Here is a 27,493-nt window from a genome sequence, read left to right on the forward strand (position 1 = left end):
ACAGGCTTCAGCGATATCTAGTAGGGGGCCTTTGCTCAACGTGTCTTAAATTTTGATCTAATCCATTAAATTTTTTTTAATAATCTTTTATGTGCTGACTAAATGCAGAAAACCTATTGTATTTAATTGCATTGCGATGTTCGGCGTATCTAATCTTGAAGCTCCTGTCAGTTTGTCCTATATATGAACTGTTACAGTCGCTGCACTGAAACCTGTAAACTCCTGACTTAGTAAAAGGGTCCGATTTGTTGACCAGATTGGAATTGTGGAGAATATCCATATTTCTGTTGTTGGTGCGGAAAGCAATATTGACGTTATGTTTCTTGAATAGGTTGGTAACACTGTAGATATTTTGATTGAATGTAAAAGTTGAGAATAACTTAGGCCTGGGATTATCTTTTATTAAGTTAGATTTAGATCGATGTCTGAATTTGTTGATAACCATCCAACGGGAGCTCCATTCTCAACGGCTGCCAAGCCAAGACTGAGTGTCTCAGTGTGGCGTGCGCATGTTCATATATGTGCGCGGGAAACACTCGTCACAATATTGTGACCAACAGCCACACGAACAGAGGTCTGTATTTATAAAAAAATAGGTGACCTTACTTTTGGGATTACCCTCGTAGTATGTGGTATACCTCACCATTCTACAAAATGTTGGAAAGCCATTAAAAATCAGTAAGTAGTTGAGATTTATAGCCCTCACAGTTGCATACTCCAAGAGATCACTGTAAGCTCCCCTCACCGTGTTCCCTGTCTTGATGTAGAGTGGGCCTGCAAAGTGTATTCCGGTCACAGCAATTGGTTGAAGAGGACGGACATGATCAAAAGGCAGTGGAGCTTAAATTCTTTCACATCTATTTTTATGGGATATTTTGCATGCCAGGCATCCATATAACACCATCTTTGTGATCTGTTGGGCTCGTAGGATTCAAAATTCATTGCGAACTTCATTGAGGATTACTTGTACCCCCAGGTGATGTAACCTGATGTGGGTCTCCTGAATGAGAAGGTGTGTGAATGCATGTGATCCTTCCAAAAACACTGGGTGTGTCTCACCACTTGTCAGGTCTGCAAATTGTAGATGGCCACCAAGACAAATAATACCATTTTGCAGAAAGGGGTTGGATGATTTTGACAACTGTTGTTTTTTTCTTCAAGGGCACCAAATCTGTAGTGAAGCACTCCTCTTGAACCTGAAGTATCCAGTATATTCTAGTGTTCTCAATGTCTTAAGCAGTTAAATGGTTTCCACTACCTTCTCTCCTTTATACATTTAACAAAGTATCCGCACAGTAGCGTGTAGAAGCTTCCAGTACGAACTGAAGCATTGAACTGGTTCACTTCAGTCACTATACCCACAACATGCTTACAACCATACTATAAGTAATAAAATCATAACAGTTACTTTTAACACAGAAACACAAATTTATTATTATTATTATTATTATTATTATTATTATTATTATTATTATTATTATTATTGTTACGGAGTTTTTCCGTGGTAGGTAGAGGTGAAAGAAGGTGCGGGTGTGAATAGGTCTCCAGCTACGAAAGCAAAATTAATTTAAAATTTAACAAGGTTATATTTTCTTTTCAAAAACAAGAAATAACAAGCATGGCAGGTACAAAGTAGCAAGTCAAAAAGGGTAGTTACAATATTTACAGGAATTGGGCTTCGCGCCCTGATTTTACACAGCTTGGGCAATCAGCTCAGTTTTACCCCAAACACGAGTTTTAACAGAGGGGCAGAAAACCCCATTCATACCTAGGAGCCCTTGCTCCAAATTACACAGAAAAGCCTCCACGAGGCATACAACACTTAATTTTCAAAAGAGCCACTCGCTCTCAAAATTTAAGCCTCTCCCAGGCCACACCAAACTCCACCTTCAAGTTGTCCTCACTGGACATAGACACAGGGGTACAATACCCAACCTACTGAGGTCTGTTAAATGAAAAGGGGCAATTACATGACCTCTAAAATAACAATTTGAGAGGAGGCAATCTGCACTCCTAATACACTTGTTTTTAAAAAAACCTAATCTGGCTCTAGGCCACTAATGCAAGGGCTAATCCCATACTACCGAGGTGACTCTAGAAAAGAGCAATTTGTTTTACATTAACGAAGAATAGGTTGAGAAAATAAGTTCACCTCAAAACAATAAGAGTGGGAGCTCGAGAGGGTTAGCACTCTCTATCCCAGAAGGTAGCTTAAAAGAGAATAGAAGAAAGATTGTTACATTTTAGGAAAAGGTTACATGGTGGAACGCTTCGCACCCGCCCCGAGAGTTAAACTGCTGAGCTAGCAAAGAAAGAATTTATTAATCGGCCATTACCTTATTGATGACCGCTGCCGAGGAAAGAGGCGCTTCCCGCCTCCTGCTATGTACTTTATACACTGAAAGATGGAACAGAAGTGGCCCGGAGACCCTAAAATCAGCAGTTTAAATCCTCTCGCGGAAGTTTCTAGGCGTTAGGGGAATGAAAACACCCGCCCACAATTACTTTATTGGCTAGGGTACAGAAACATATCCAAGATGGGGGAAGATACATCGGATTGGTCGGAAATTACTAAAAGAAATTCGGGATTGGATAAATCTAAAACAAGGGGGAAAAGAGGGATATACAGCCAACTTAAACAATAACAGAAAGAAATTTAGCAAGAAACAAACATTTGAAATAAAAATTTCTCCAACAAAATAGTTCTTTGACCCCGCACTAGGGTGCACTATTGTTGATCTTCAGTAGTGTCCTCTAGAAGAGAAAGTTCACACTTCTTACTTCAAGCGAAACAAAAACACATCAAAAATGACACAGTTCAAAAACTCAAAATTTTCCACGTGGTGACATCTTCTGAGAAGGTAAAGAATTAATAGCGTAGATAAAGTTCAGACTTCCTCCAGCAGAGGAGTTTCAACTGGCGCACATTTTAAATTAGCGGAGTGGAGGTGTACCTCCCGGTACATTTATTATTATTACAAACATGAATTTTAAGTAGCCGTAGCACCCAGGTGGAATCTATGGGCTTCTGGACTCCCTAATGCATTTACATTTACTTGAGTAACACAATACTATGAAATAAAATTTGAAATAACTGATTGGACGCCAGTGTATTTAATAATACACAACATAAACATAGCATGAGATTAATATATGTAGGTGGTTTGAAAAGTTCTCGGAATGTACAGAATTAAGTATCTAACCTTGGTCGAACTGCTTTTATTTTTCAACATAGTCTCCCTGTAGACTAATGCATTTGGTCCAGCAATGTTCCAATGCCTTGATACCATCTCGAAAATGAGATTCCTCCAGGCCTGCAAAATACCTCTCCAATTCGGCTGTCAATTCTTCCCTTGTAGAAAATCTCCATCCACTGAGGAAAATTTTCAGCTTGGGGAATAGATGAAAGTCTGATGGTGCCAAATCTGGTGAATAAGGTGGATGTGGCAACAATTTCTACCCCAGTTCATGTAGTTTTGCCATGGCAATAACACTTGTGTGCAACGGAGCGTTGTCCTGATGAAGGATGACCTTTTTCCTTGCCAAACCAGGCCTTGTTTCACTTCTTTTCCTGTAGTTGGTCTAGGATGTTTGCATAGTATTACCCCGTAATTGTTTGGCCAGCAGGAAAATAATCTCTCAGCAGAATGCCTCTTGCATCCCAGAAAACTGAGGCCATGACCTTTCCGGCTGAACGCACTGCCTTTGCTTTCTTTGGTGGTGGTGAATCAGCATGTTTCCACTGCTTTGACTGCTGTTTTGTCTCTGGGGTACAGTAGTGGACCCAAGTTGCATCTGTAGTCACAAACCGGCGCAAAAAATCTTGTTGGTTGCACTGAAAACGACCAGACTTTGTTCGGACATTTCCAATCTGGTGCGTTTATTGTCCCATCTTGTGGATAATTTTTTCATAGCCAATTCTTCGGTTAAAATATAATATACCCGTTCAGAAGACATCCCTACAGCTTCAGCAATCTCCCGCACTTTCAGTCGACGATCCTCCATGACCATTTTATGCACTTTTGCGATAAATTCTGGGGTCGTAACACTTTTTGGCCGTCCACTACGCGGATCATCATCCAAGCTCTCCCGACCAAATATAAACTCGCTGGTCCACTTGGCAACAGTTGAAAATGAAGGAGCAAAGTCCCCCAGTGTGTTCTGAAAGTTGGCTTGAATTTCCTTTGCTTTCATACCTTTCTTTACAAAGTATTTAATCACTGTTCGAATCTCAGTTTTTTTCCATTGTCACAAATCACTACACGGGAACAACAACAAAGAGTAGTCACTACCATGCTCCTGCAGCTAGAGCACTGACGCGCCACGTGTTCACTCACAAAGGATGTGTGATTATTGCGCGGGAACCTCGTTGCTTTAGCACTGACATCTAGCGGTGATTCCGGGAACTTTTCAAAGCGTCCTCGTATCTACCAGGGTGGATCATAGGTCGATGATATCCTGACTAGCTTACCTAGCCTGACGACCTGTTGAACTGAAATGGTATAAGGATATACTGGCTAGGTTATACTCTCTCCTAAAATGACACACCAAATTAAAATATATACACTGTTAAAATTAATCATATAAATATGTATGGAACATGCGAACAACATCCACCTTCATAATATGAGACATTTGAAACACACTCTTCCCTCACTATACAAAATAATCGCTGAACACATATCTGTGTATGGAACATGCCTACAATATCCACTTTCGTAACATAAAATATCATTTGAAACATACATTCTTCCCTCTTTATACAAAATAATCACTGAATTAAGTTAGATGGTGTGACAACCTAAGTATCACATTTGGATTTTCTCCTTCTCTTGCTTTTCACAGAACACACGCGAGTTTACACAGTAAGAATTTTACAAAATAAGGTGCTTTCCTTTATTAACACTAATATCTGCACAATCTGGCTAGTGATAAATGCTGGATCACTAACTGCCTCCACATAACCTGTTACAGCACACAGGAATAAAATCCCTGCCATGAAAATGATGCACAAAATATTGATTAACTTAATCTCCCAGTGTTTATATGAACTTATATGATGACTTGGTGAAACAACTGTGCATATCAATCCTCCTAACGTATTGAATTTACACTTCTCTGGATAGCCTTAAGCTCGCAATTTATCTCAAGTAATGAGTACACTTTTACATATGCCACTTGAATTTGAGGTTAGATACCTTAATGCATCACCACATTCGACTATAACGTAGCCACACTAATTTGAATTCAAGTTCATGGTCAGAGACCACGACAAATGCATACTCACAGTATGAAGTTCACCAGCTTACTTACTTATCTGGCGCTACAGCCCTGTGTGAGCCTTGGCCTCTTCTACGATAGTCCGCCATCTACTTCGATCCTGAGCGGCTGGTCTCCATGGGTGGATGTTCATTGCCCTCAAGTCGGCTTCAAATTCATCGCTCCATCTATTACGGGGCCTTCCTTGTCGCCGTCTTTTATCTACTTGGGATTTAACTACTTTTCTTGGCATTCGATCTTCCTCCATTCTTTCCATATGGCCAAGCCATCGCAGTCTCTGTGCCTTAATAAATCTAACTATATCCTCCTGGTCTAATATGTTCTGTATTTCAGCATTCGTCCTTATCCTCCAACCATTCTGGTTTTGAATTGGGCCGTATATTCGTCTAACAATCTTTCTTTCAAATATTCTTAATTTATTTGCGTCATCAACTAAAAGGTTCCAGGCTTCTGAGCCATATGTCACTACAGGTCTAATAAGGGTCTTATATATTTTGAATTTTGTAGGTTTAGACAATAGACGAGATTTAAATAATGTAAGATTTGCATAATAGGCCCTGTTTCCAGCTATTATTCTATGATGTATCTCCTCACTTATTCTATTATTGTTTGTCAGCATTGTTCCCAGATACTCAAAACTTTGTACATTCTCAAAATTATGCCTATTTATTGTCAGATTATCTTGACTTCTTCTGCCCTCTATAACAGTCACATGCATATACTTGGATTTACTGTCATTCACCTCCAATCCCATCCGTTTTCCTGCTTCCTCCATTTCAAGAAACATTTCCTTCAAATATCTATCATTCCTGGCCATTAACACTACATCATCTGCATACGCAAGTTCACCAGCTTACCACTTCACAATTCAGTAGCTGTTCCAGTAACTGAAGTCAGTCAGATGTCCCAGTCAAGAGTCAAGACAAGCCACAATTCTCAAAGACAAATGCACTCCCGGTGAACCAGCCCTTAAATAAACTTTTCTTTCAAGTCACATGATTCTTCCACCAGCCATCATCACTCCTACCCTTGCATTTTTCTCTATCTGAGCTAATCACTACATTGTATTCTCATCTTAAGCGACATGCCATTTTCAAAATACTGATGCCAAGCATTGGCGTACTGATGCCCTGGAAACTGTTAGGTGATTTGCGTCATGTTGGACAAATCAACATCTTACCCAAATTTCTTCATATTTATCTCTCTTGCCTAATAAAGATTCCCAACTTTTGGTGTCACATAAAGTCACCAATTTGACATAGTGTTCTTACATTGAAACAAATAATGCTTATAATACATACATATGGTGTTCTTACAATGAAATAAATAATACTTATATTAATAAATACATAACCTATAATGAGGCAGTAAATAATGCCATAATTACAAAATTGACTTTACATGTGGTTAAGATTCTGTATAGTTACGGCATGAAGGGACGAGCAGTGGTTCTGGAGCCATTACTGGTAGGATATGAGATGTCTTCGTTTCCTTGGGCGGGGCCATGTCCATGATGTGACGTTGCTGGACCGGGAATTGGGATGATCAATCAGCCACGAAGGTCCTTTCCACCACGAATCCCTTGAAGACAGTTCATGGGCTTGAAATCCTCTGGAGAGGTAGTTGACAGGATTGTCGATGCCAGGTCAGTGTCTCCAATGACTGGACATGGTATGTCTCTGAATCTCGGTCACACAGTTACAAACAAATGTCTTCAAGCAGTTTGGATTGTTGCGGGCGGATCTATCCTAATGTTACAGTTGAGTCACTCCATAATGTAGCTCAAAAAGACTCAATTCCGGTTTCTTTGTGGAAGTAGTAAAGAAGTGATCCAACCAAGGCTGCAAGCAATTCCAGCCTGGGAAATGTTACTTTCTTCAAAGGTGACAATTTGTTTTTATTGCTGTTACCTTGTTTTCAGTGGACCACAGAGGGAAAGAAGTATGGAGGGTAAATGGCTGGACAAAGCGAGAACCAAAGATTAAATTTTGACAAGTTTATTTAGTAAAGACTGTTTTCTTTTTTCTTTTTTTAATTCTTTTTTCAAAAGAAAACAAAACCAAAGAGAATTAACAAGAGGAAATTAACAACAGACAAGCGTAGAAGCTTAGTTAATTCACAACTGGGGAGTAAGAATTCCCATTTTCACACAAAACCTTGAGTCGAAACTAGACCAATAGGCCTTATAAATTACGTGCCTTTGGTATAATTCAGTGAGGCACTAGCCATTACACAAAGCATTCTCATTAGACAGAATATAGGGTAGCACTTGTTCATAATAGAAGAAACCGAGACTTCTAGAACAAGGTTACCACGAGGGGAATAGAACACTCAGCCTTACCGAAGTTACATACCGTATTGGAAGGGTTTTGAACCGAGACTTTCAGTTTACTTTATAATACCCTTCTAGTCCTCAAATTCACATAAACTTAATGAATTTACATTAATGTCTTCACGTCATAACACCTGTTGTTACATTTAGCAGAATTCCACCTTCTGCTCTTAAAGCTTAAACACCTTTCACACTCCTTACCCTTATAACATAGGGGAGTTATAACTGATCAAAGTATCCAGAAAATACAGGAGCTGAAGCCCAACTACACGGCCATGAAAGGAAAAAATATTTTTAACAGAAGGGCCAAGAAAAAAATGAAAGTGGAGGCTGAATCCACTCATGCACTCCTAGTTCAAGACTAATGAAAAAACTTAATGGAGCATAAGGCCCAATGACACAGAGGATAAGCCATGATATTTGGTGACTAAGTAAGGAAAGGTTTAAGTCCTCAAAAGGCAGGGAGAAAAATTTAGTAGAAAACTTAGTCATCAGAAAACAAAGTTGATAAGGGAAACGAGGGTGCACACATGTGCGTCCTTATATTTTACATAGTCCCCTTTAGGGGTTTTACATTAGGTCCACGAACAGCCTAGAAAACCTACATTTTAAGTCCTAACAAGAAAAGAAAACCCTACATAAACACGTTGACTACCAGCTCCTCAGCGGATGATTTAAACCTCCAGTCCAGCCTTTTTAAATCCCTTCATCTCTATAGTGCACTATTTTACATAAAATGTTACTGTACGAAAGCAATTGTAGGTACAGTATTGAAAATTTCAACATACCTTGAGGATGATTACTAGTAGTGCTTGAGGCTATGGTAACGGATTTGACATTTTCCTGGATGAAGAGGCACACCACACTTTCCACAGAACCACCTGGTTTCACGCTGGATGTTGCTTTTCACGCACACTCTGCATCGTCTAGTTGGAAAATTGTCCGATTTCATGCCTGGGAATTTATGAAGCACGTGCTCTTTTATATACCAATCATGTCGAAATGGTGGATCATCAGCCAGAGTTTGCTTAGGGCGCTGCACCGGTGGACTACACATAGATGCTGAAGAGCCTACTGAAGACTGAGATGGGACCTGCAACACAGAAATATTTGTGGCTTCTGATGGTTCTTCATGTTCAGAGTCTTGTAAGAAGTTTCTACATATTGCCTGCATAAATGTCAAGAAAGTTACTTTTGAGTTAATGGATTTTTTGAAAATCCTGAATGCATTAAAAACTGTACACTGCAAAATGTAGAGAAACCTTTCTTTCGACCACTTCACTGTTTTTCGCATGAATGGATATATTGCCACTCCTTGTATAAACTGATTATAATCAATAATGCTTCCAGGTTTCATTATTTTTCCCAAACCTGTTTGTTACTTCAGCCATTTCTGCACAATGTACAGTTGAAACCATGGTAATTACTTTTTTGTCCTTCCATGAACATAGCAGTATTCATTGTCCCTATCAGAAGTCATTTCTCCTGTTTTCACCTTCTTCTGCCTTTCACTGAATTCCTTAGAAAGTCCCCTATTCTGTCCTAGTGTTCCACATACAGCCATTTCTCATTCATACAGTTCCTTGGCTAAGCCTGCACTATTGTAAAAATTGTCCATGTACATTGTATACACCTGGCCAAGGTAGGGATCTAATAAGTCAATTATAGTATCCCGGATGTTCATGCCACTTGCATCATATTTTCAACTTATATATGTACCTTGCAAGGGATTCACACACCATCCTTACCAAAATCCCGTACTTGGTAATTTTTCCTGGATTGTGAATTTGGAAACGCAAGCGGCCCCTCCAAGCTAACATTCCTTCATCAAGGGTGATTTTCTGATCCGGAGTGTACACAACTGAAAACTGGTCACTGAGCCTTTCGAGAATCAGCCGAATTTTGTATAGCCAATCGGATTCCCTTCATAATGACTCCTGTTGCTAAAGTACAAGAATTGTCATAGGTACGACATCCTAACTGTTATAAAACCTTCCATTATTATGTTTAATATATTTTAATTATATTTTATTAAATGCTAAATTATATTTTATTAAATGTTAAATATGACTAATACATGGCTTCCCTGTAAATATGTATTATAAATTTGCATAACCTCAAAATCTATATAGTGGAAAGCTGTAGAATACTCTATAATATTCATATATTAGGTGTATTCTGCTATAATTTGGTACATATGAAGGGTTCTGGAAACTTACTGTAAGGTTTATTATCCAGATACATGTAGAGACATTAGGAATGTTGGAGAGATTTCCATGTGTATTGGTAAACAGTAATCGAAAGTTCGAGCCGGATCCATTACTGGAGTACTCCATTCGACTAGCTAGTCGATCGATGTTTCGAGTGTGTTCCATTTAGAGTGTTGTAAGAATCTTCCAGTAATTGATAATGTTAGGTGGTTGATCGAACAGTATATATATCGAGCTGTCAGTCAGTGAGTCAGTCAGTTCAAGAGAGTGTGTGTTATAGTGGGTGAGTCATTGTTGTTGATATCTGTACTTGTTATAATCGACTTCAGGGTACTCTGCTATTAAGTGTTGTAGTGTCACTTGCTATTGTTTGTAATTGCGTGTTGTGATTTACAGTGACAGTAAAGTAGTTTACACAAGGAAGTGAACGTGTTTATTTATTTATGTCAAATAAAATCGCATTTCAGAGCGATAGAATGACAAAATGTTTCCGAACCGGGTTCGTGCCATGGTTTTAAAAAAAATCAGCGAGTCAAAAATAGTGTTCTCTGTCCAGTACATTTTCAGATCTGGTTTTTGAATTATTCCGGTTACAAACATTAGTCCTAAAAACATTTTCATCTCATTTACGTCGACCGGTTTCCACGTCTGAAAAATAGCATATTAGTGAATGGACGCGGTGCTGCACTAATAACTTGTTCTGCGTAAAGGTTTGTCCGATGGGATACATATTCAAGGAAATCATCATTTACAAATAAATTGACGAAAGCCATAATTTCGTTGCTATTTTCGATGTCAACATTTAATTCTACCCAGCCAGTGAACTTGATTGGAGGCGAGCAATAAGACGGATGTTTATCGGTTATTTGAAACTGCGGAATTTCACTTTGCCCAGAGTCTGGTATATCATCATCAGAATTGCTTTCGCTATCACTGAAATCAGGGATGAATTCCTCACCTGAATCATCGTTCAGTAGTATGTCTTCGATTTCCTCACTTTGTCCACTGTGTTTGTAACTCGTCATGTTATCGCGACACAATAACACAGTTCACTACACACCCTTACAAGAATATCGGTACCACAACTGGCTTAGGTCTGTGTTTACTCAAAGAAAAAAAAAAGAAAGCATTGGAATGTACCCTCTGTTTAGGTAGTCAGGGTGAGGGACTGTTCATTTATATGCCATCTATGGTTTTCAACATGAACTACGACTTCGTCCTTAGTGTGCAACTCCATGGCTAAATGATCATCGTGCTGGTCTTTGGTCCAAGGAGCCCAGATTCGATTCCCAGCGAGGTCGGGGATTTCAACCTTCATTGGTTGATTAATATGGCTCAAGGGTTGGGTGGGTGGCATCTTCATCATTATAATTCACCCTAGATAGGGCACCATCCTCACAAATGCGCAGGTCGCCTGTAAGGCGTCAACTCGATGGACCTGCACCACGCTTCTCCGGAGGCCACTCTCCGCTATTATTTTTGTTATTATTATTACAGGGTATCCACCTGTACGGGAAATCGGGAAATGTCAGGGAATTAGGTAAATCACTGGAAAAGTGGGAAATGTAAAGGAATTTTTAAAAGTCTGGAAATTTGTTCTTCTGCCAGATAAAATGGACATACCGTATTTACTTACGTAATGGTACACTTCATGTTTTATTTTAATTAGTCATTCACGAACTGATAAGTATTTTTAAAACATTTAATTTTGGAATCAAGTAGATTAACATACAGAATAAATAACACAATTTAATAAAAGTAAAATAATCACAATCCTTATGTAAACTATGGTTTGAGTTTGGTTTGAGTAGGACTATTCAAAGATGTTTAAAATATCTATATGTTACACTTGTTTTTTTTCACCTAACAATGTCTTACTCAAAACCAAGGAAACCTTCGTTGAATGGAAGGTGGCTGCTTGATTATATTTTCAGAACGTAGTTGAAACCCATGTCTCAGGACAAATTTTCTGTGCATTGCATAATATGTCAAACATCATTTCTCTTAGCGACATGGGGAAGCAGTTACATGGGAGAAAAGAAGCATGCCAATAATGTCCTTAAAGAGTTGCAACCACCTAAAATTTCCTATACTTACAAATTTTAAAACCAATCTTTTTCATTGCATTCTACGAAACTTATTGTGATGTCAGCTTTCCCATTGAGAGTGGTATTTGGGTAAAATTAATTGAGTAATTACTCAAATTTCAGCCAGTTCTCATCATCACTTTCAGGTTATTTAAATAAAGAAAATTCTAATAGTAAAGTTACAAAAACTTAAAATTCAGTAGAAAATACCCCAGACACAAACTGAAATTATGTTCCGCCCGCCGCAGCTAATACACCAAGTGTACCGGGTGGTACACCTCCACGCCGCTAATTCAAATATTGCGCCAGTTGAAACTTCTCTACAGGAGAAAGCCTGAACTTTAACAAACTGTATTTACTCAACGTTTTCTCGGAAGATGTCACTACTGTAAATTTGGTAATTTTGAAGTGTTCTGTACTGTGTCTATTTTAATTTGTGTTTGTTTGCTCCGTGTCCAGAAGTTTGAACATTCTCTAACAGATGTCGCTACCCAAAACTATGGTAACACACTCTGGTGCAATGGAATGAACTTTCTTGAAGAAATATTGTACTCCTAAGTTTTATTTTTACTAAATTTTGTTCTGTGGTTTGTGGGTTGGCAATATAAATCCTTTCCTTCCGCCCGTTTTGAATGTAACCAATCATGAATTTATGTAATTAATTTTTCACCAATAAGGTGTTTCTTCCTCATCTTGTGTATTAGTTTTTGCTGTTGGCCAATAAAAGTTTGTGGGCGGGTTGTTATCATTCATGAAAGGTCTCGAATGTTCCACGAGGGTATATAAACTGCTGATTTTCTTGTCTCGGTGCCACTCCAGTAACATCTCTCTTAGTGTGTGAATATGTAGCAGGGGGTGGGAAGCGCCTCTTTCTCCAAGGCAGCAGTTCATCTACAAGGTAATGGCCTGTTAACATCTTCATTTCTTGCTAGCTCAGCAGTTTAACTCTCAGGGAGGGTTCGAAACCTTTAGTATGTAACCTACCCTTTTAAAATGTAAATTCTTTTCTGTCTATCTACAAATTACAAATCCGTAAAGCGGGGATAGAGAGTGCTTCACCCTCTCGAACTCCCCTTCATTTTGAATTTGAGGCGACTATGTTTTCGTAACCGTTTTTCTTCCTTCCTTCTTAAAGTCTTAAACTTATTTTGCCGACTATTCACCTCCATAGATTGGGATTAGCCCCTGTATCATCGGCCTAGCGCCACATAGGTTTTTAGACAAAAACTTGGTGTAGGAGTGCAAGTTATCGCCTCCATTCATTTTGTATTTTGGGCCATTTTTCTTAACCTGTTTGTTTTCTTCATGCGAAGGCCCCGTAGGTTGGGTATTAATTACCCCTGTTTCCTTGTGTGCCTTAAGGGCAGATAGAAATGAAGTTTGTGGTAGCCTTTGATAGGCTTGTAAAATCGAGAGCGGGACAGCTCTTTATAGTGTTGTGGTAATAGTGCCTTAGAGAGGCTTGAGATGTAAAATTGGGAGCTAATGCTCCATGTAATTAAGGGTGTTCTGCCCTTTGGTATCTTGTTATTGTGAGCTGAGAGCTCAGAAATTATTATTGGGGCTCGAAGCCCAGATCTTGTAATTACCCCCTAAATCTTGTGATTTCTTTGTATCTAATTTTGGCTTGTTGTCGACTTGTTAAGTTTACAAATTCTATGTCATCATTGTTAAGTTTTGAAAATATAACCTTTTTTAAAGTTTTAAATTTAATTTTGTAGTTGAGACCTATTAACGCCCGCACCTTCTTTCACCTCTAACTACCCCGGATAACTCCGTAACACCAAGCACTATCACATACGACTCCAATGATGCTACATCTTCCATTAAGGAAGGTGTGGTACCCTATGAAGCACCAGAGACTATATGTCTATAGAATTATATTTCAAGAGAACAAGTAACCAAAGCTGAGATTATATGTTGCATGTATACTTCATGCAACACCATTCTTTACATGCCAGTGAAGCTAGTGTTCGTTTGTTCCCAATAATATTTCCAGACCCTGAAATAGCTTCGAAAGTTCAACTGCACAGAACAAAAGTTGTATATACAATCACTCATGGTTTGGCTCCCTGCTTTCATAAACAAGTTCTTGAGATGTGTAGGAAGTGCACATTTTTCACCGTTGGTTTTTGACGAGTCATTAAATAAAGTTTCTCAGATGGGCCAAATGGATCTTATAATTTGCTGTTTCAATCCCGACACAAATAAGGTATGGATTTCTTATTTTAATTCTGTGTTTCTTGGTCACACTACCTCCTCAGATTTGTTAAATGTTTTTTTGCGAACACTGTAAGGACTCAGTCAAAAAAAAAGCCTACAAATTTCAATGGATGGTCCAAATGTTAACAAAAAGTACTGTAATTTATTAAATAATGATCTATGTGCTCCTCTTTTGGTGAACATGGGATCTTGTGGCATGCATACTGCACAGTTTATATAAAGTGGCAGTAAAAGATATCCAGTGAGATGTACCACAGTTTCTTCATGTTCTTCACTTCTTGTTTTGCAATGTTTCTTCAAGATGTGCTGATTATACATTTTATTCAGGTTCATGCATATTGCCTTTAAAATATTGTGCTATAAGATGGATTGAAACTTTGAAAGTCATTGAACATGCTATAGATGTCCTACCTAATGTTGACAAATATGTGGAAGGAGCAAAGACAGACAGGAAAATCCCAAACTGTAACAGCTTCAGAATAGTATCAACTTCAATTTAAAATAAGCTTCTTAAGGGCAAGTTGTCATTTTTATTATAACTTTTTGGAGATTTGGAACCATTCCTGCAACAGTTTCAGACAGATCTTCCATTTGCATCACTCCGGTGTGAATCTCTTATAGCAACAATGAAAACTATAATGACAAGGTTTTTTAAGTCTGAGACATTGCTGTCTTCAGAAAACATCTTCAAAATTAAATAGCTTTAAATGCCTTTGCTGAAAACAAATGGATCTCTGGTAAAGAAGGTAGTTCACTTCTGATTGTGAGCATGATATCTTCAAAGAAGTAGTGAATTATTTGTCTTCAAAAGAAGAGAGGTTAGATCACTTTTGACTGCACAGTTTTGCCAACAGTAAATTTGAAAACAGGAAAAATGACTTAATTTCTGAATATGATACTGATATTATTTCATGGGAGTGCTTTACTTGAACATGGTTTTTCTGTAAATAAAGAAATTATAGTTCAGAATGTGCTAGAAGAATTCCTTGTAGCACAAAGAATATAGATGTGGTGCTATTTAAAGCCTCTGTGAAGTTGAAAAGGTCTTCATTAATAAGAACATGATCCATGCTGAAGGAATGCTCATACATTGTATGCTCAAAATCTAAAGGAGACATGTGAAGCATCGGAAATTGAAAAAGCCTTTCAAAAAAAAGAGCGAGAGAAGAGGAGGGTGAGTATGGGATATAAATTTCATATTGATTGGTCTACATTGAACTGAGATTACATTAAAAATTAATTATATTCCATTGGTTCAACCTTTTCAATACAAAATGTTCTGTAAGGAGAGTTACATTACAAGTTGTTTTTTTGCTATTTGCTTTATGTCGCACCAACACAGATATGTCTCATGGCGACTTCATAGGAAAGGCCTAGGAAGTGGAAGGAAGCGGTCGTGGCCTTAATTAAGGTACAGCCCCGGCATTTGCGTGGTGTGAAAATGGGAAACCACGGAAAACCATCTTCAGGGCTGCCAACAGTGGGGCTCGAATCCACTATCTCCTGATTACTGGATACTGGCCGCACTTAAGCGACTGCAGCTATCAAGCTCGGTACAAGTTGTTTATACAAGGTACTACTTTTGACTCCAGATCTGGGTCATCAGCCAATGGCACAAATTATAAAAGGCATTTTTAAAAAAAGTCCAAAAACATTGTACAAGCACATAACATAAAACTTGCGTAGATTAAACTGATCAATTAAAAAGATTAAAAATTTTCTATGATGAATGGTCGCAGTAATGTTAAAACTTGGCCTTGTGTATAATACATTAGAATGGGGTACTTGAAAGCCATTAAAATGTTTTTAGGTAATTATTCTTGATGCTGAAGAGAATTTAATTCAATCAACGTTATGATACGTAACATGTGGAATGCAGTTGCGCACAGAATATGAATAAAGTTAAAATTCGATGATGCCATTGAAGCTGGTGTTGAAGTGCTTCTTGCGGTGGCGAAGGTTGCATATGAAGATCAAAATGGTTCTAAGTCATAGGTGGTAAGTGTTCACAGTTCAGTGCGGAACCAGTTGACCTTGTGCAGTGAAATAAAGAGCTTAACATCCCTGCAGCATTGTCAAGCCCTTTCATTTTATTTTTCGTTATCTTCTTAATTCATTTCTGGATGTTTCTGCTGCTTGTTTGGAAGAGAGATCAATTAATGTTGGCATTAGTGTGCATCACGTAGCTGTTCGGCTCATTAAGTATATTACCATCCCAAGCATTTAATTCCTTAGCTGTAACTAGATTATTGGTATCATTGCCCCAGAGGAATGTGACAGGCCTCGGCAGCTGGCAAAATTTCCATCCTAACGCTAGAAGGGGACTTCATTCATTCCATTCCTGACCTGGTCAAATGACTGGAAACAGGATATGGATTTTCATTTCATTTTCAACTAGATTATTGGTAATAACACCACCTTTGAATATTATCATTGACACATCATGGCTGTTCCTTTCTTCTCCTGACATTACAGATATTTTTTTGCCTATTTTCCCTGGAAGAAAGTATATCATTATTCAATAAAACTTAGTTGTCACGAACTCGGAGGGGCTGGAAAATCATGAGTTCACGTTTGTGTTAAAAAGTATTAATATTTTAATGTTCCAGATAAAATGCAAGTCACGAGAGTGTTGCATATTCGCAATGAACAACCAAAATTTTACAGAAAAAAAAGGTTCCCCTTCCACACAGTATCAGCAATTGTTAGCATGCAATAATGTACATTCCTGAAGATGAATGCTCACTATTGAAGGGCGTGTGGATTAAAAACTGTATATAGGCAGTGTCATTTGCATTTGTCGACCTAATTACACTGGTTCGTTGTTTAGAATTGCACTTCTGAGACATGATTATTGTGTTTGAGGCCCACTGAGCTTTATTGCATGCTAGAGCACAGTACCCATTAGCCAGCGGAGGTCTCTTAGCAGGCAGTGATGATGTGATCACTGAAGTGGGTGTTTTGTTGTTGCCTGCTATTCTTTGACGTGCTTGCTTTCCAAGGGATGTTGTGAATTTTGACTTAAAATACAAACTGTGATTACAAACAGAAGTTGCCTTAAATGATACTTAATAGCTCAAGGGTTCAAAAAAAATCTGTTCCTAATTCTAGGTAACCGAACCCTGCCAGCACTTTTTTTTGTGCGTTAACCAGGTGTTTGTCTTGAGCGAGTTTGTGTTAATGAGGTTTTACTGTATTTAGGATCCTACAATCCAAATTTTTAAGATTCTAAAATGTACTGATTTCTGACAGTGTTTAATCACCATTAACACATAGGATGCAGACAGACTACTTGAAGTCTTTCTATTGTGTTTTTTGTTCAAAGCCATATGGTAGGCCTCTTGATGCACGATTTTTTCCAAGTGTTAAGTACGAACAAACAAAACAGTGATTTGCAATTTACTATCTTTAATATGAACTTATTACTGTTGTGAGTTCTTTTGTTTGCTTCCTGTTTTTTACTTCCCCCCCTTCCCTTTTATGCAGATAATTTCTGTTTGTTCTTAACTGAAATTCTATATTTCAGGATGGTGATTACAACAAAGATATACGTGAACAGTATGAGTGTGTGAACAGAAGCTTTGCTGTTCCTAAATTGATGACTCAAATTCCTCATAAGCTTTGTGCGCAGTGTAATGCAGTACAAGAGCAAAAAATCAAAAAATTAGCTACGTTTCGACCTCTAAACCCTGCCATGTATGATACCGAACTGGAACACTTTAGGTGAGTTCTCCAGTATTTTTTTTTTTTTTTTTTTTTAGTTATGAGGTTCCATTTTCTTGTTATAATTTATGTAATTGACAATATAAAACATACTCTCTCTGGCATGACATAGAATTTACCTGTCTACAACATGCAGCCCATAAACGTTTTGGAAAATTATAGTCTGTGAAGAATTGATTTTGAAAATAATTATTTAGGGGGCTTACCTGTAGCTTAGCTGGGTATCCTGCAAAGTACTCCCACTATTAATACAATACTCCCAATGCCATTTCCACTACTTATGATGACAGTCCTGGTAAGCAGTTTGGTTGATCGCACGCAGTGCCATCTGCAGTTTCAGTTTGATCTCCTTATTTGTCTGAAATTGTCATCCTTTCAGGTTGTATTAAATTTGGGGAATAGAAAAAGGTCTGCCAAGGTTAGATCAGGTGAGTAGAATGAATGAGGAAGCACAGTTACTTTCAAGTTCATAAAAAAGTTAACAAATCAACAGTGATGCGTGAGCTGGCATATTGTATTTATGGAGGGTCCTGGAGTTGTTTCTCCAGATGTTTAGTGTTTTCCTCCTGACATTTTGTCTCGAATGACTCCAGACTTTTAGATTGATCTCTGACCCTCAGGTAGGTGGATTTCGTGGTGCATAAGACTGTTAATGTCAAAAGACACCATCAACAACACGTTTGACCTGACCTGCTGTGCTTTTTTTGGTATCTGTGAATTTTTTCCTTACCACTATAAAACATTTTCCCCAGTTTGAAAGGGAAACAAATTTTGATACACACCGAGCTTGATAGCTGCAGTCACTTAAGTGCGGCCAGTATCCAGTATTCGGGAAATAGTGGCTTCAAACCCCACTGTCGGCAGCCTTGAAAATGGTTTTCCGTGGGTTCCCATTTTCACACCAAGCAAATGCTGGTGCTGTACCTTAATTAAGGCCGCGGCCGCTTCCTTCCCACTCCTGTCCACTTCCTGTCCAATAGTCTCCATAAGACCTATCTGTGTCGGTGCGACGTAAAGCAGCTTGTAAAAAAAAAAAAAAAAAAATTTATGCACTGCTTGTAATATTCGGACTTCTGAACACACTCGCAAATTAACAGCTCCTGAGTGATTGTTAATTATTCCAGAAATGTGTGGTGTATGGCTAACAAAGGCTATCGCTACACAATGCCACTTGCCAGAAACTACTAAGACTTTGCCTTTATGCAGAGTTTTCAAATTTCAGGGTTTTTTTTACAGGCCTCGTAATTCAGTGGTAAGCTAAAGTAGAAAAGTAGCTTGCTTGTTTCATTCATCTCTTGGCGTACTTTAGTTATTACATTGACAGTCTAGACACTTATAGTTTATGGTACTAGGTGAAGCAGGTAGCATTCCCACAGTAGTCCATTTTTACCTATTGTAATTTCTTCAAACAAGGTGTTTCAGATCAGTCACCAAATTCAAGTTTTCAGCTTGGAAATGACTATGTGCTTCACACTGTTAAGAAATTAAGCTGAGGCTGAATACTGTTAATATAGAGCAGCAAAGATTTGTGAAAAAGTAACCTGAAATTGAATTCAACCTCCTATCTGAGCTATTTTTGGCATCACGTCTTGCATAATTCTCCTTATAGGCTCCATTTTGATCTTCTAATTTACTATCAATGCATGTTTTTGAGTCTCTTTATCTCTGAATTCCTGGCCTTCCTGCTTAGATCTCAGCTTACGAAGTTAAGGTCCCTAAGTAACATCAATCCTTATCTTCACATAGGATCAGAAAGACTACAAATGTTAGAGAGGAAATAATGAAAGAAAGGAAGTGAAGTTATTGGTACTTTATAGGTGATCCTTTTCGTCACAGGCTGGTCTGAGTTGCTCGGATGATAGAGCGCTGGCCTTTTGAGCCCAACTTGGCAGGTTTGATCCTGACTCAGTCCAGTGGTATTTTAAGGTTTTCAGATATGTCGGCTAAATGGTGGTGGATTGACTGGGATGTAAAAGAACTCCTGCGAAACAAAATTTTGGCACCTCGGCATCTCTGAAAAGTATAAAAGTAGTTAGTGGGGCATAAAAACAGTAAAATTATTATTTTCATCACTGTTTGGTTATTATGCCTGTAGTGGAAATTATGGGTTTTGTGGTCTTGTAATCCTTGATTGTTCACATTGCTCTTTCATTTTGTTTTCATGTAATCCAATATTCAATTTTAAACTGGGAATTCCATGTAGAGAAAAGCCTTGTGCTTGCGAATTGCCTGGAGAATAGTCACAGTACTTGGATTGGACCTCTGGTGTTTCTTTTTTTTAAATTTGGCTCCGGGTTTGAACTTCCAAACACAATTTAACTTTAGTCTGTTAATATCCTCAGCCTAGGAGAAGTCTATTTGATTGATAGCAAATTACTTCCTTTGTATCTTGGCCCCGTAGAAGTGAGGATTATTTTCTGGATGATATCTGGGATATTTAATCTATGGAATATTCTGTGGTTTCCCATTTGCACACCAGGTCAGGTAAATGCTGGGGCTGTACCTTAATAAAGGCCACAGTAGCTACCTTCCCAATCCTAGCCCTTTCCCATTCTTGCATCGCCGAAAAGTGTCAATGTGTTTGTAACATGTTAAACCACTTGCAAGAAAAGGTAAGTAATATGTGAATGATAGGCAGTTTTTGTAAATCTTGTTAGAATTTATTGCATTAACTGGTAGTGAATTCCTTTACTTAGAAATCTTTGGTCAAATTGTTGAGTACCAAGTTATGTCTCTACTCCAGTGCTAGTATTTCCCTTTGTAAATAACAGTAATGTAAGGATAGGGTTATTAATAATATGATTTGATAGGCTAGTTCCGCTTAGAATGGTTGGGAGACCCTTTATTCATTTTGTGTCAGTTAATTAGATATGGGAAGGGAGTGATCCAATGTCAGTGTATAGAATTTGGGACCCCTTTTAGTGGCTATATTTGCATGTTATCATAGTTTTGTTTATTTAGTGCTGAGAAGGAAAAGGAATAGAAAATCGTGTAGATTAATGTTGTAGATCTCACCTGAGCAATTGCTTAAGTCAAGCAGGGATTAGCAGGTGACAGAGTCATTAACAAGTGCCCGTATAAAAGAAAGATTGGGAATAGAGTCAGCACTATAGTCGTAAAAGTGGAATCAGTAGTTTATTGCATGTTAGTGTAAGCTTTGGCTGCAACTGAAGATGTTTGAGAATTGCTGTGCTGAGGTTTGAACGCTTGCCCCCCCCCCCCCCCACTACACTAGTGAGGTTACGTGTAGAAGCTCTGTTTAGTGTTTGGCGGGATTTTAATAATTTATTTTTTATGATTATTTTATTATTATCATTATTTTTATTTTTATTTCTTTTCGTATATGTTTCATCGATGATTTCATGCCGATCTATTTAAATGGCAGGTTAGTTTGATGCCAGGTACACAATCTCGGCCCAAACGGGAGAGATTAGGAGGCATTGTTCTTCGGTGAAAGGCGAATGAAAGTGTGAACTAGGTTACGAGAAGAAATGAGTGGTTGAATTCCAACTTCTGGCAAAATGAGGGAGTTCTTGATTTAATATGGCTGTTTAATGTGAGAAATAATTATTGGTCATAATGATTGTATGAGTTGGTTCGAGCAGGTGGACCCTGCATTAGCTCAATTGAATGATTTTATTGACCCAGTGACTGCCGCTATTGAGCGTGTTAAATAGTCTCTCACCATGGTGTGAGGGGAGTATACTTGAGTCGTGATTTATTGCCCCGAGAAGGGAGGCCCATGAGGGGGACAGCCAAAGGAACTCACCTTGCCAAGGAAGTGTTTTCTGTTAAAATGTTGCATTCTACTGTGAGAAATAAGGCAGAAATTATATGTAACCACCGCACACAGTCCATTAGCCTTGATCCGAAGAACAATGTAGAAATTGACGACTGTCCGCGACACGATTAGCTAAGTTAGGTTTTTTTATTACAGCGCACTGGATGGAGACGGCCAGAGTCTCAGGTTCAGACCTCACGTGAACACAGAAGGGATCGACCGCTCGCTCATACAGCGGGTCACAACGGAATGACTACAGCCCTAGTATTTGTTTGTACATGTGTTTGATATGTTTCTTTTTCAGGGTGTGTTCTTGTTTATTGTTAATTAATGTCAATTTGAATTTAGACTTCATGAGAGTCCATTGATAGTAATCGCAAGTGATAAGTTTGTTTCAAGTCGGTGCTTGATTTCATATGGGAGACTTGAGACCATCTATTTCTTTTCCGCGTTTAAGTGATGGATTTTTGATATGGTCGGAGCATTTGGATTAATTATTTCCAATTTTGTTATTTTTATTGATTTCTAGATATTTTCTGCGGTAGTTAAGTTAGCCGACCATTCTAACGCGAAAATTTTTCAGTGTAAATAGATTTTTATTGTGTAATACGGGATTTAGTCCCAAGGAATACTCGCATTGGGAGGGACATGGCTTGCTTTGTAAATATTGAAGGGTTATTTTATTATGTTGTCATACTCGACAGTTTATGTTTGACCGGTGGATAGCACACAAATAAACCAATATAGCACACATCTAAACCAATGTGGCATTTATGGAAACAATGTAGGACACAGGTAATCCAGTGGGATAAAATGTGAAAGTATGGAGAAGTAGTGTCATACTCTCGGACATTCTTCATTTCATAGAGAGGAAGGTAACCATTAAGGTACGTGTCATAAAGGAAAATTTCGTGTATAAGAGACATTACCAGCGATTGTTGCCATCGACATAGATTTTCTGTGAAATGTGGAGGGAACTGTTGATGTCGATGGTAGCACAGACTTTTCCGCTGCTAAAATATATGTTTTGTAATGTCACATGTATTATAGTTATCCAGGATGTCAGTAATTGTTGTAAATATTTCCCCGAGTGATTAGTAAATTGTTTGAAACTATTTCATGCCTATCTGTACCAAAAAACAAGCATCCGAAAACCTCTTCCGTTCATTGTAAGCCTGTAAAATAATTTAAGTTTTATAGCCTTTACTTGCCGCGGACGGTCTTCGACCCTGAGTAGCCGGTGTTTAGACCTCAGGAACGGGAGAGTAGCATTGACCTTGCTGTGCTGCATGGCCGATGACTTCTCATTTATATTATTATGATACAATCCCAATGAGGAGAAATCGGCACAGGCCGAAAAGGTCCCTTGACTATCGACTTCCGTGGAGCATGGTCCCATGTGTTCGTGACCCGAAAGGGTTGGTTTGTTGTCACATGGTCCCATGAGTCATGGGGGACGGTGGGAAAGGTCCCATTACATCCCAACTCACATAAAAAAGCCACAGTTTAATATATAGAGCATTAAAGATCCCTATGTCCTCTATTAATTTAAAGAAAGAATTGCTATTCATTAAGGAAATAGCTAAACTCAATGGATTTAACACAGATATGATTGATAAAATCATTAATAAAACCAAACTAAAAGTAGCTACAAATTTAACTCCATTGAAACCCGCCAAACCAAAATACGCTAAATTCACGTTCACTAACCATAGTATTTATCCGATAACCAATTCATTAATGAAGCACGAGGTAAAAATAGCCTACACAACAAAAAACAATAATCGTAATTTATTCTTTAATCACAACTCTATTAACATCATAGACAATAGTTACTCTGGATCAGGAATATACAGATTGAAATGCTCTACATGTAATTTTTCTTATGTTTGCCAAACTGGCCGCAGCTTCTCCACCAGATACACCGAGCATTACAATGCTCAAAGACACAATAAATTCTCCGCAATGGCCAACCACATGAGGGACACAGGGCATAAATTCACCACAATAGAACAAGACCTCCATATCCTCAAAAGAGTCGATAAAAGTAAACTTATGACAGAATATGAAAATTTATTCATTTTCCTCGACTAGCATTTTAATAAAGATAAGAACCTAAATGACACTATTGATTAAAACAGAAGCCCCTTGTATGAACAGATTCTTATTATGAGAATCAACCCCCCCTCACCAATATATTCTTAAAAATCTTCAACCTCACATCAATTAGCGTTCCCACCTCCTCTACAGCTAAAACACCCCCCTCCTTTCCCCTCACCGCTAGTACCTCTAATTCAAATGCAACCAATAAACCCATAGCCACACCCACTGTAACATCGCTCCCTCCAATGGCCTTACACCGATACAACACGCGCAGTAATACACTCTCCTCCTTCCCTCCCACTAATAGCAGCCCCCTCCAAGTACTACAAACAAGCCAATTGTTATGTCACTGCAAACAGATCCCCCTCCAACACAAACCTTCAGCTATAACACACGTAGTAAGAAGTCTACTGTTGCAAATCCTTCTAACTCATAACGTTACAAGTTATCTTCGTCATCGTCAAATGGTAATATTTTTAAAACATCTTTTCACACAATTAACTCTACGTTTCTTGTTTCCTTTTACAGATGCCTTTTCAACTAGAATATCAACAAACTCACATTTTTGCAACATTTGAGCATTGCTTTCAAGTGAGATGGTCCATAGAGATCCAATTTAAAACTGTTCTTCAACTTCTATTCTACAACGTCATATCTTCAATGTGTTCTACAACTTCACCATATGCCTCTGACTTCTGTCTTTTATCTTCATGATTATGATTAATTTCGGATCTCTTGACCAACCTTCAACTTTTATTCTCTCTTCTTTATTTTCAATATATGCGATTTTTTGCCATCGTCTAATTGTAACCGCCGGACAGTCAACTTTATTTTTATAGCAATCCTACTACTTGTTGTATAACAGTCTGATGTTTTATCCATTGTACTTATCATAGCAGCCTTCTAATGTTGATTTTGTTAATACTTCCAGCATTGTAACTCATCACATTGTATATTTTTAAACCATCATTGTTATTTTTAATGTTATTTTACTTCAAATCTCTTCAAGATTTTAAAAATTCATTTCATTATTACATGTTAATTAGATGCTTATTTTCAATCTAAGGTTAAGACAGTGGCTGATGATGCCTTCATACAAGGCGAAACATGTACCACTATTAGTTAACAGATCTATGTAAATCATCCAAGACAAGACTTTGTATTTTATAGGTGGTCTATTTAACAAATAACTTACTGTTATTATTCCAATCACGCATGTGCAGTCAGACATCTTCCTGATCAGCTGTTCCAGTCTGTATTTTGTTGCAGAATGTTGGTTAGCAGTCTTGCCAATTCAGCTGTTTTCCCTCTAGATGTGGAGGTTTTTAATGTTACGTTAGCAGATTTTCTGGCAGTCTATAACTTATGAATAACTCTAATCTAAACGGAAATACCATTGCTATTAAATACGATTTTATTTGTTAGTATAGTACTAACATGAATTACTGATCGTTCAATATGGAAAGTATTCCTGTGTTAACATTTGCAAATATTTTGCGGGAACATGCGGTACTTTTTAGTAAGTCCCAACTGCTGGCGGTTCGGAAAGAAAAATCCGAATCATTGGAAGCAATTCAAACAAAATTGCAAGCCATATTCAGCAAGAAAGTTGAGACCTGCACCATAACAAAAAAGATAAACAATATGGAAATGAGGATGAAACAAAAGTGCAACGTAAACCAAATGGGGAATAAAAGGATAGTGCTGAAGGACTGGGAGAGTATTATCCACAAGCTGTTGGATGGGGATACTAATCAAGCATTGACACGAATGCCAGGTATGTCCCTAAAGTATATTCACGATTTATTTTCTTGAACAGGTTTATAGAGGTTGTAGAAAGTATTTTGTGTGCCAACGCTACAAACTTTAAGGATAAGATATTTCTATTTAGTGTTTTATAAGAACCAAATAGCACCCAGGCCTTTCATTCACAGTACCCAGGTTCGAATCCTGGGCCTGGGATTTTAGCTCCATTTAATTCTAATTCAATTGTCCATAGAAAACTATATATATATATATATATATATATATATATATCGGGCGAGTTGGCCTTACGGTTAGGGGCTTGCGGCTGTGAGCTTGCATCCGAGAGATAGTGGGTTCGAATCCCACTCTCGGCAGCCCTGAAAATGGTTTTCCGTGTTTTCCCATTTTCATACCAGGCAAATGCTGGGCTGTACCTTAATTAAGGCCATGGCCGCTTCCTTCCAACTCCTAGGCCTTTCTTATCCCATCGTCGCCATAAGACCTGTCTGAGTCAGTGCAGCATAAAGCCACTAAAAAAGAAAACCGTGTAAGTGAATTAAAACGTTTTTTTCGTTTCTTTTCGTAGGAGCAACTGTGGTTGGAGTAGGGCTTCCTGAAGTTCAGCCAGAACACATTCCTCCATTTGTAGTGGAATTTGTAATATTGGAAGAGGGAGGAGGAGGAGGAGGAGGGAGTCCTATAGAAATCATGAACTTGCAAACTGTAGCTACCCCTAAGTGAAAAAGAAGTGTTGATGAAACTACAACTCTAAACAATACAGAACTGCAGCGCTTGGTGCTGTTAAAGCAAATAAGAGTGTTGGAACTCACAGAAGAAAAAGTTAAAATCTGAGATTAAAGAATGGTAGTCAGGTACATATATTTTTAAAATACTTTGTTTTGCATACATTTTTTAAAATTTTTTTAGTGAACAATGAACAGAGTGACACTGGTACTTGCTGCAACTCAAACACCTTGATGTATTATTTCGGGCAATTCATTTCGCCTAGCTTCACCATTCCACCTGATATTTGCAGCAGCTGCCACGTCATCCTTGTTTACATCTTCTAATCTCACATTGCCACCTGACAGTGGTAGTTCAGGGTCCTCACCGTGTAAGTACTTAGCAATAATATGTAACACACAGCAACAAATTATAAGTTTTGGCACTTTATTTAAAGACAGGTGTACTTTGTGCTGAAGATTTGGGAAACGTTTTAGTTGCCCAAAACTTCCTTCTGTCACAAGTCGTTCTTTGGTAATGCCCCTATTATAAGCAGTTTCTTGAGGTGTTTGTGAATTTCTAAATGGTATCATAAGCCATGATGCAGTACCATAACCACTATCCGCTAACAGCAGTGCATTTACCCTATTTAGATTTAACCCTTCGTGGGTGGCGGTCATTTATGGCCATAGGCAGCAAAGAAAATAAAAAAATAAAAATGCATACAAAATTTTGAGAAATTTGCTAAAACCATGAAAATATGCCTAAATATACCACATTCCTTGTTTAGGGGTGGAAATCCAAATTTGAAGCGGTTTGAAGTCAAAATAAAAATCGTAAAATCAGTTTTTCATTGGAAGAATGGCAGAAGGCACACTCCACTTGATGATGTGACACTGGTTAACTTGAAGTACACTGTAGTCTGCTATTATGAAATATATGTGCAAAAAACTTATTTCAATGATATTTTGGTTTAATTTGTTGTCTTTGTCCATCAGAAAGTGAAAAAATCTGTCAGAAAATAGTCATAGCAGTATACAAATAATACCCTGAATTTATAAGTGTCAAGGTGATGGATCCTCAAGACTCATGTTGAGTGTGGTATACCTTGAAGCACTTATCTGGATGCAGATAAGGCTTTGAAGTGCAAGTTTCACAAAAATATACAATGCACTTGCATTGACCATGAGCCCTACACACAACACAAGTGAGGGACTTGACACCACTTCGGTCTATGAAATGTGGTATTCTGTTTTGTCTCTCATTGGAGAGACCACCTGAAGTT

The 27,493-nt window shown here is 38.1% G+C and overlaps 1 protein-coding gene across 4 annotated transcripts in view; it reads left to right on the plus strand.

Annotated features, from left to right (window-relative positions):
* LOC136863185 (uncharacterized) overlaps nucleotides 1–27,493 on the plus strand; it is a 185,985-nt gene that overhangs the window by 47,784 nt on the left and 110,708 nt on the right. For all 4 annotated transcript variants that reach the window (XM_067139541.2, XM_067139542.2, XM_067139543.2 and 1 more), the window contains one exon: nucleotides 17,659–17,855. In XM_067139541.2, the coding sequence (XP_066995642.2) occupies nucleotides 17,659–17,855 (197 nt within the window). The remainder of the gene's footprint in view (nucleotides 1–17,658; nucleotides 17,856–27,493) is intronic.

This window comes from Anabrus simplex, chromosome 2 (genome assembly GCF_040414725.1).
Source record: "Anabrus simplex isolate iqAnaSimp1 chromosome 2, ASM4041472v1, whole genome shotgun sequence".
Classification (NCBI taxonomy): domain Eukaryota; kingdom Metazoa; phylum Arthropoda; class Insecta; order Orthoptera; family Tettigoniidae; genus Anabrus; species Anabrus simplex.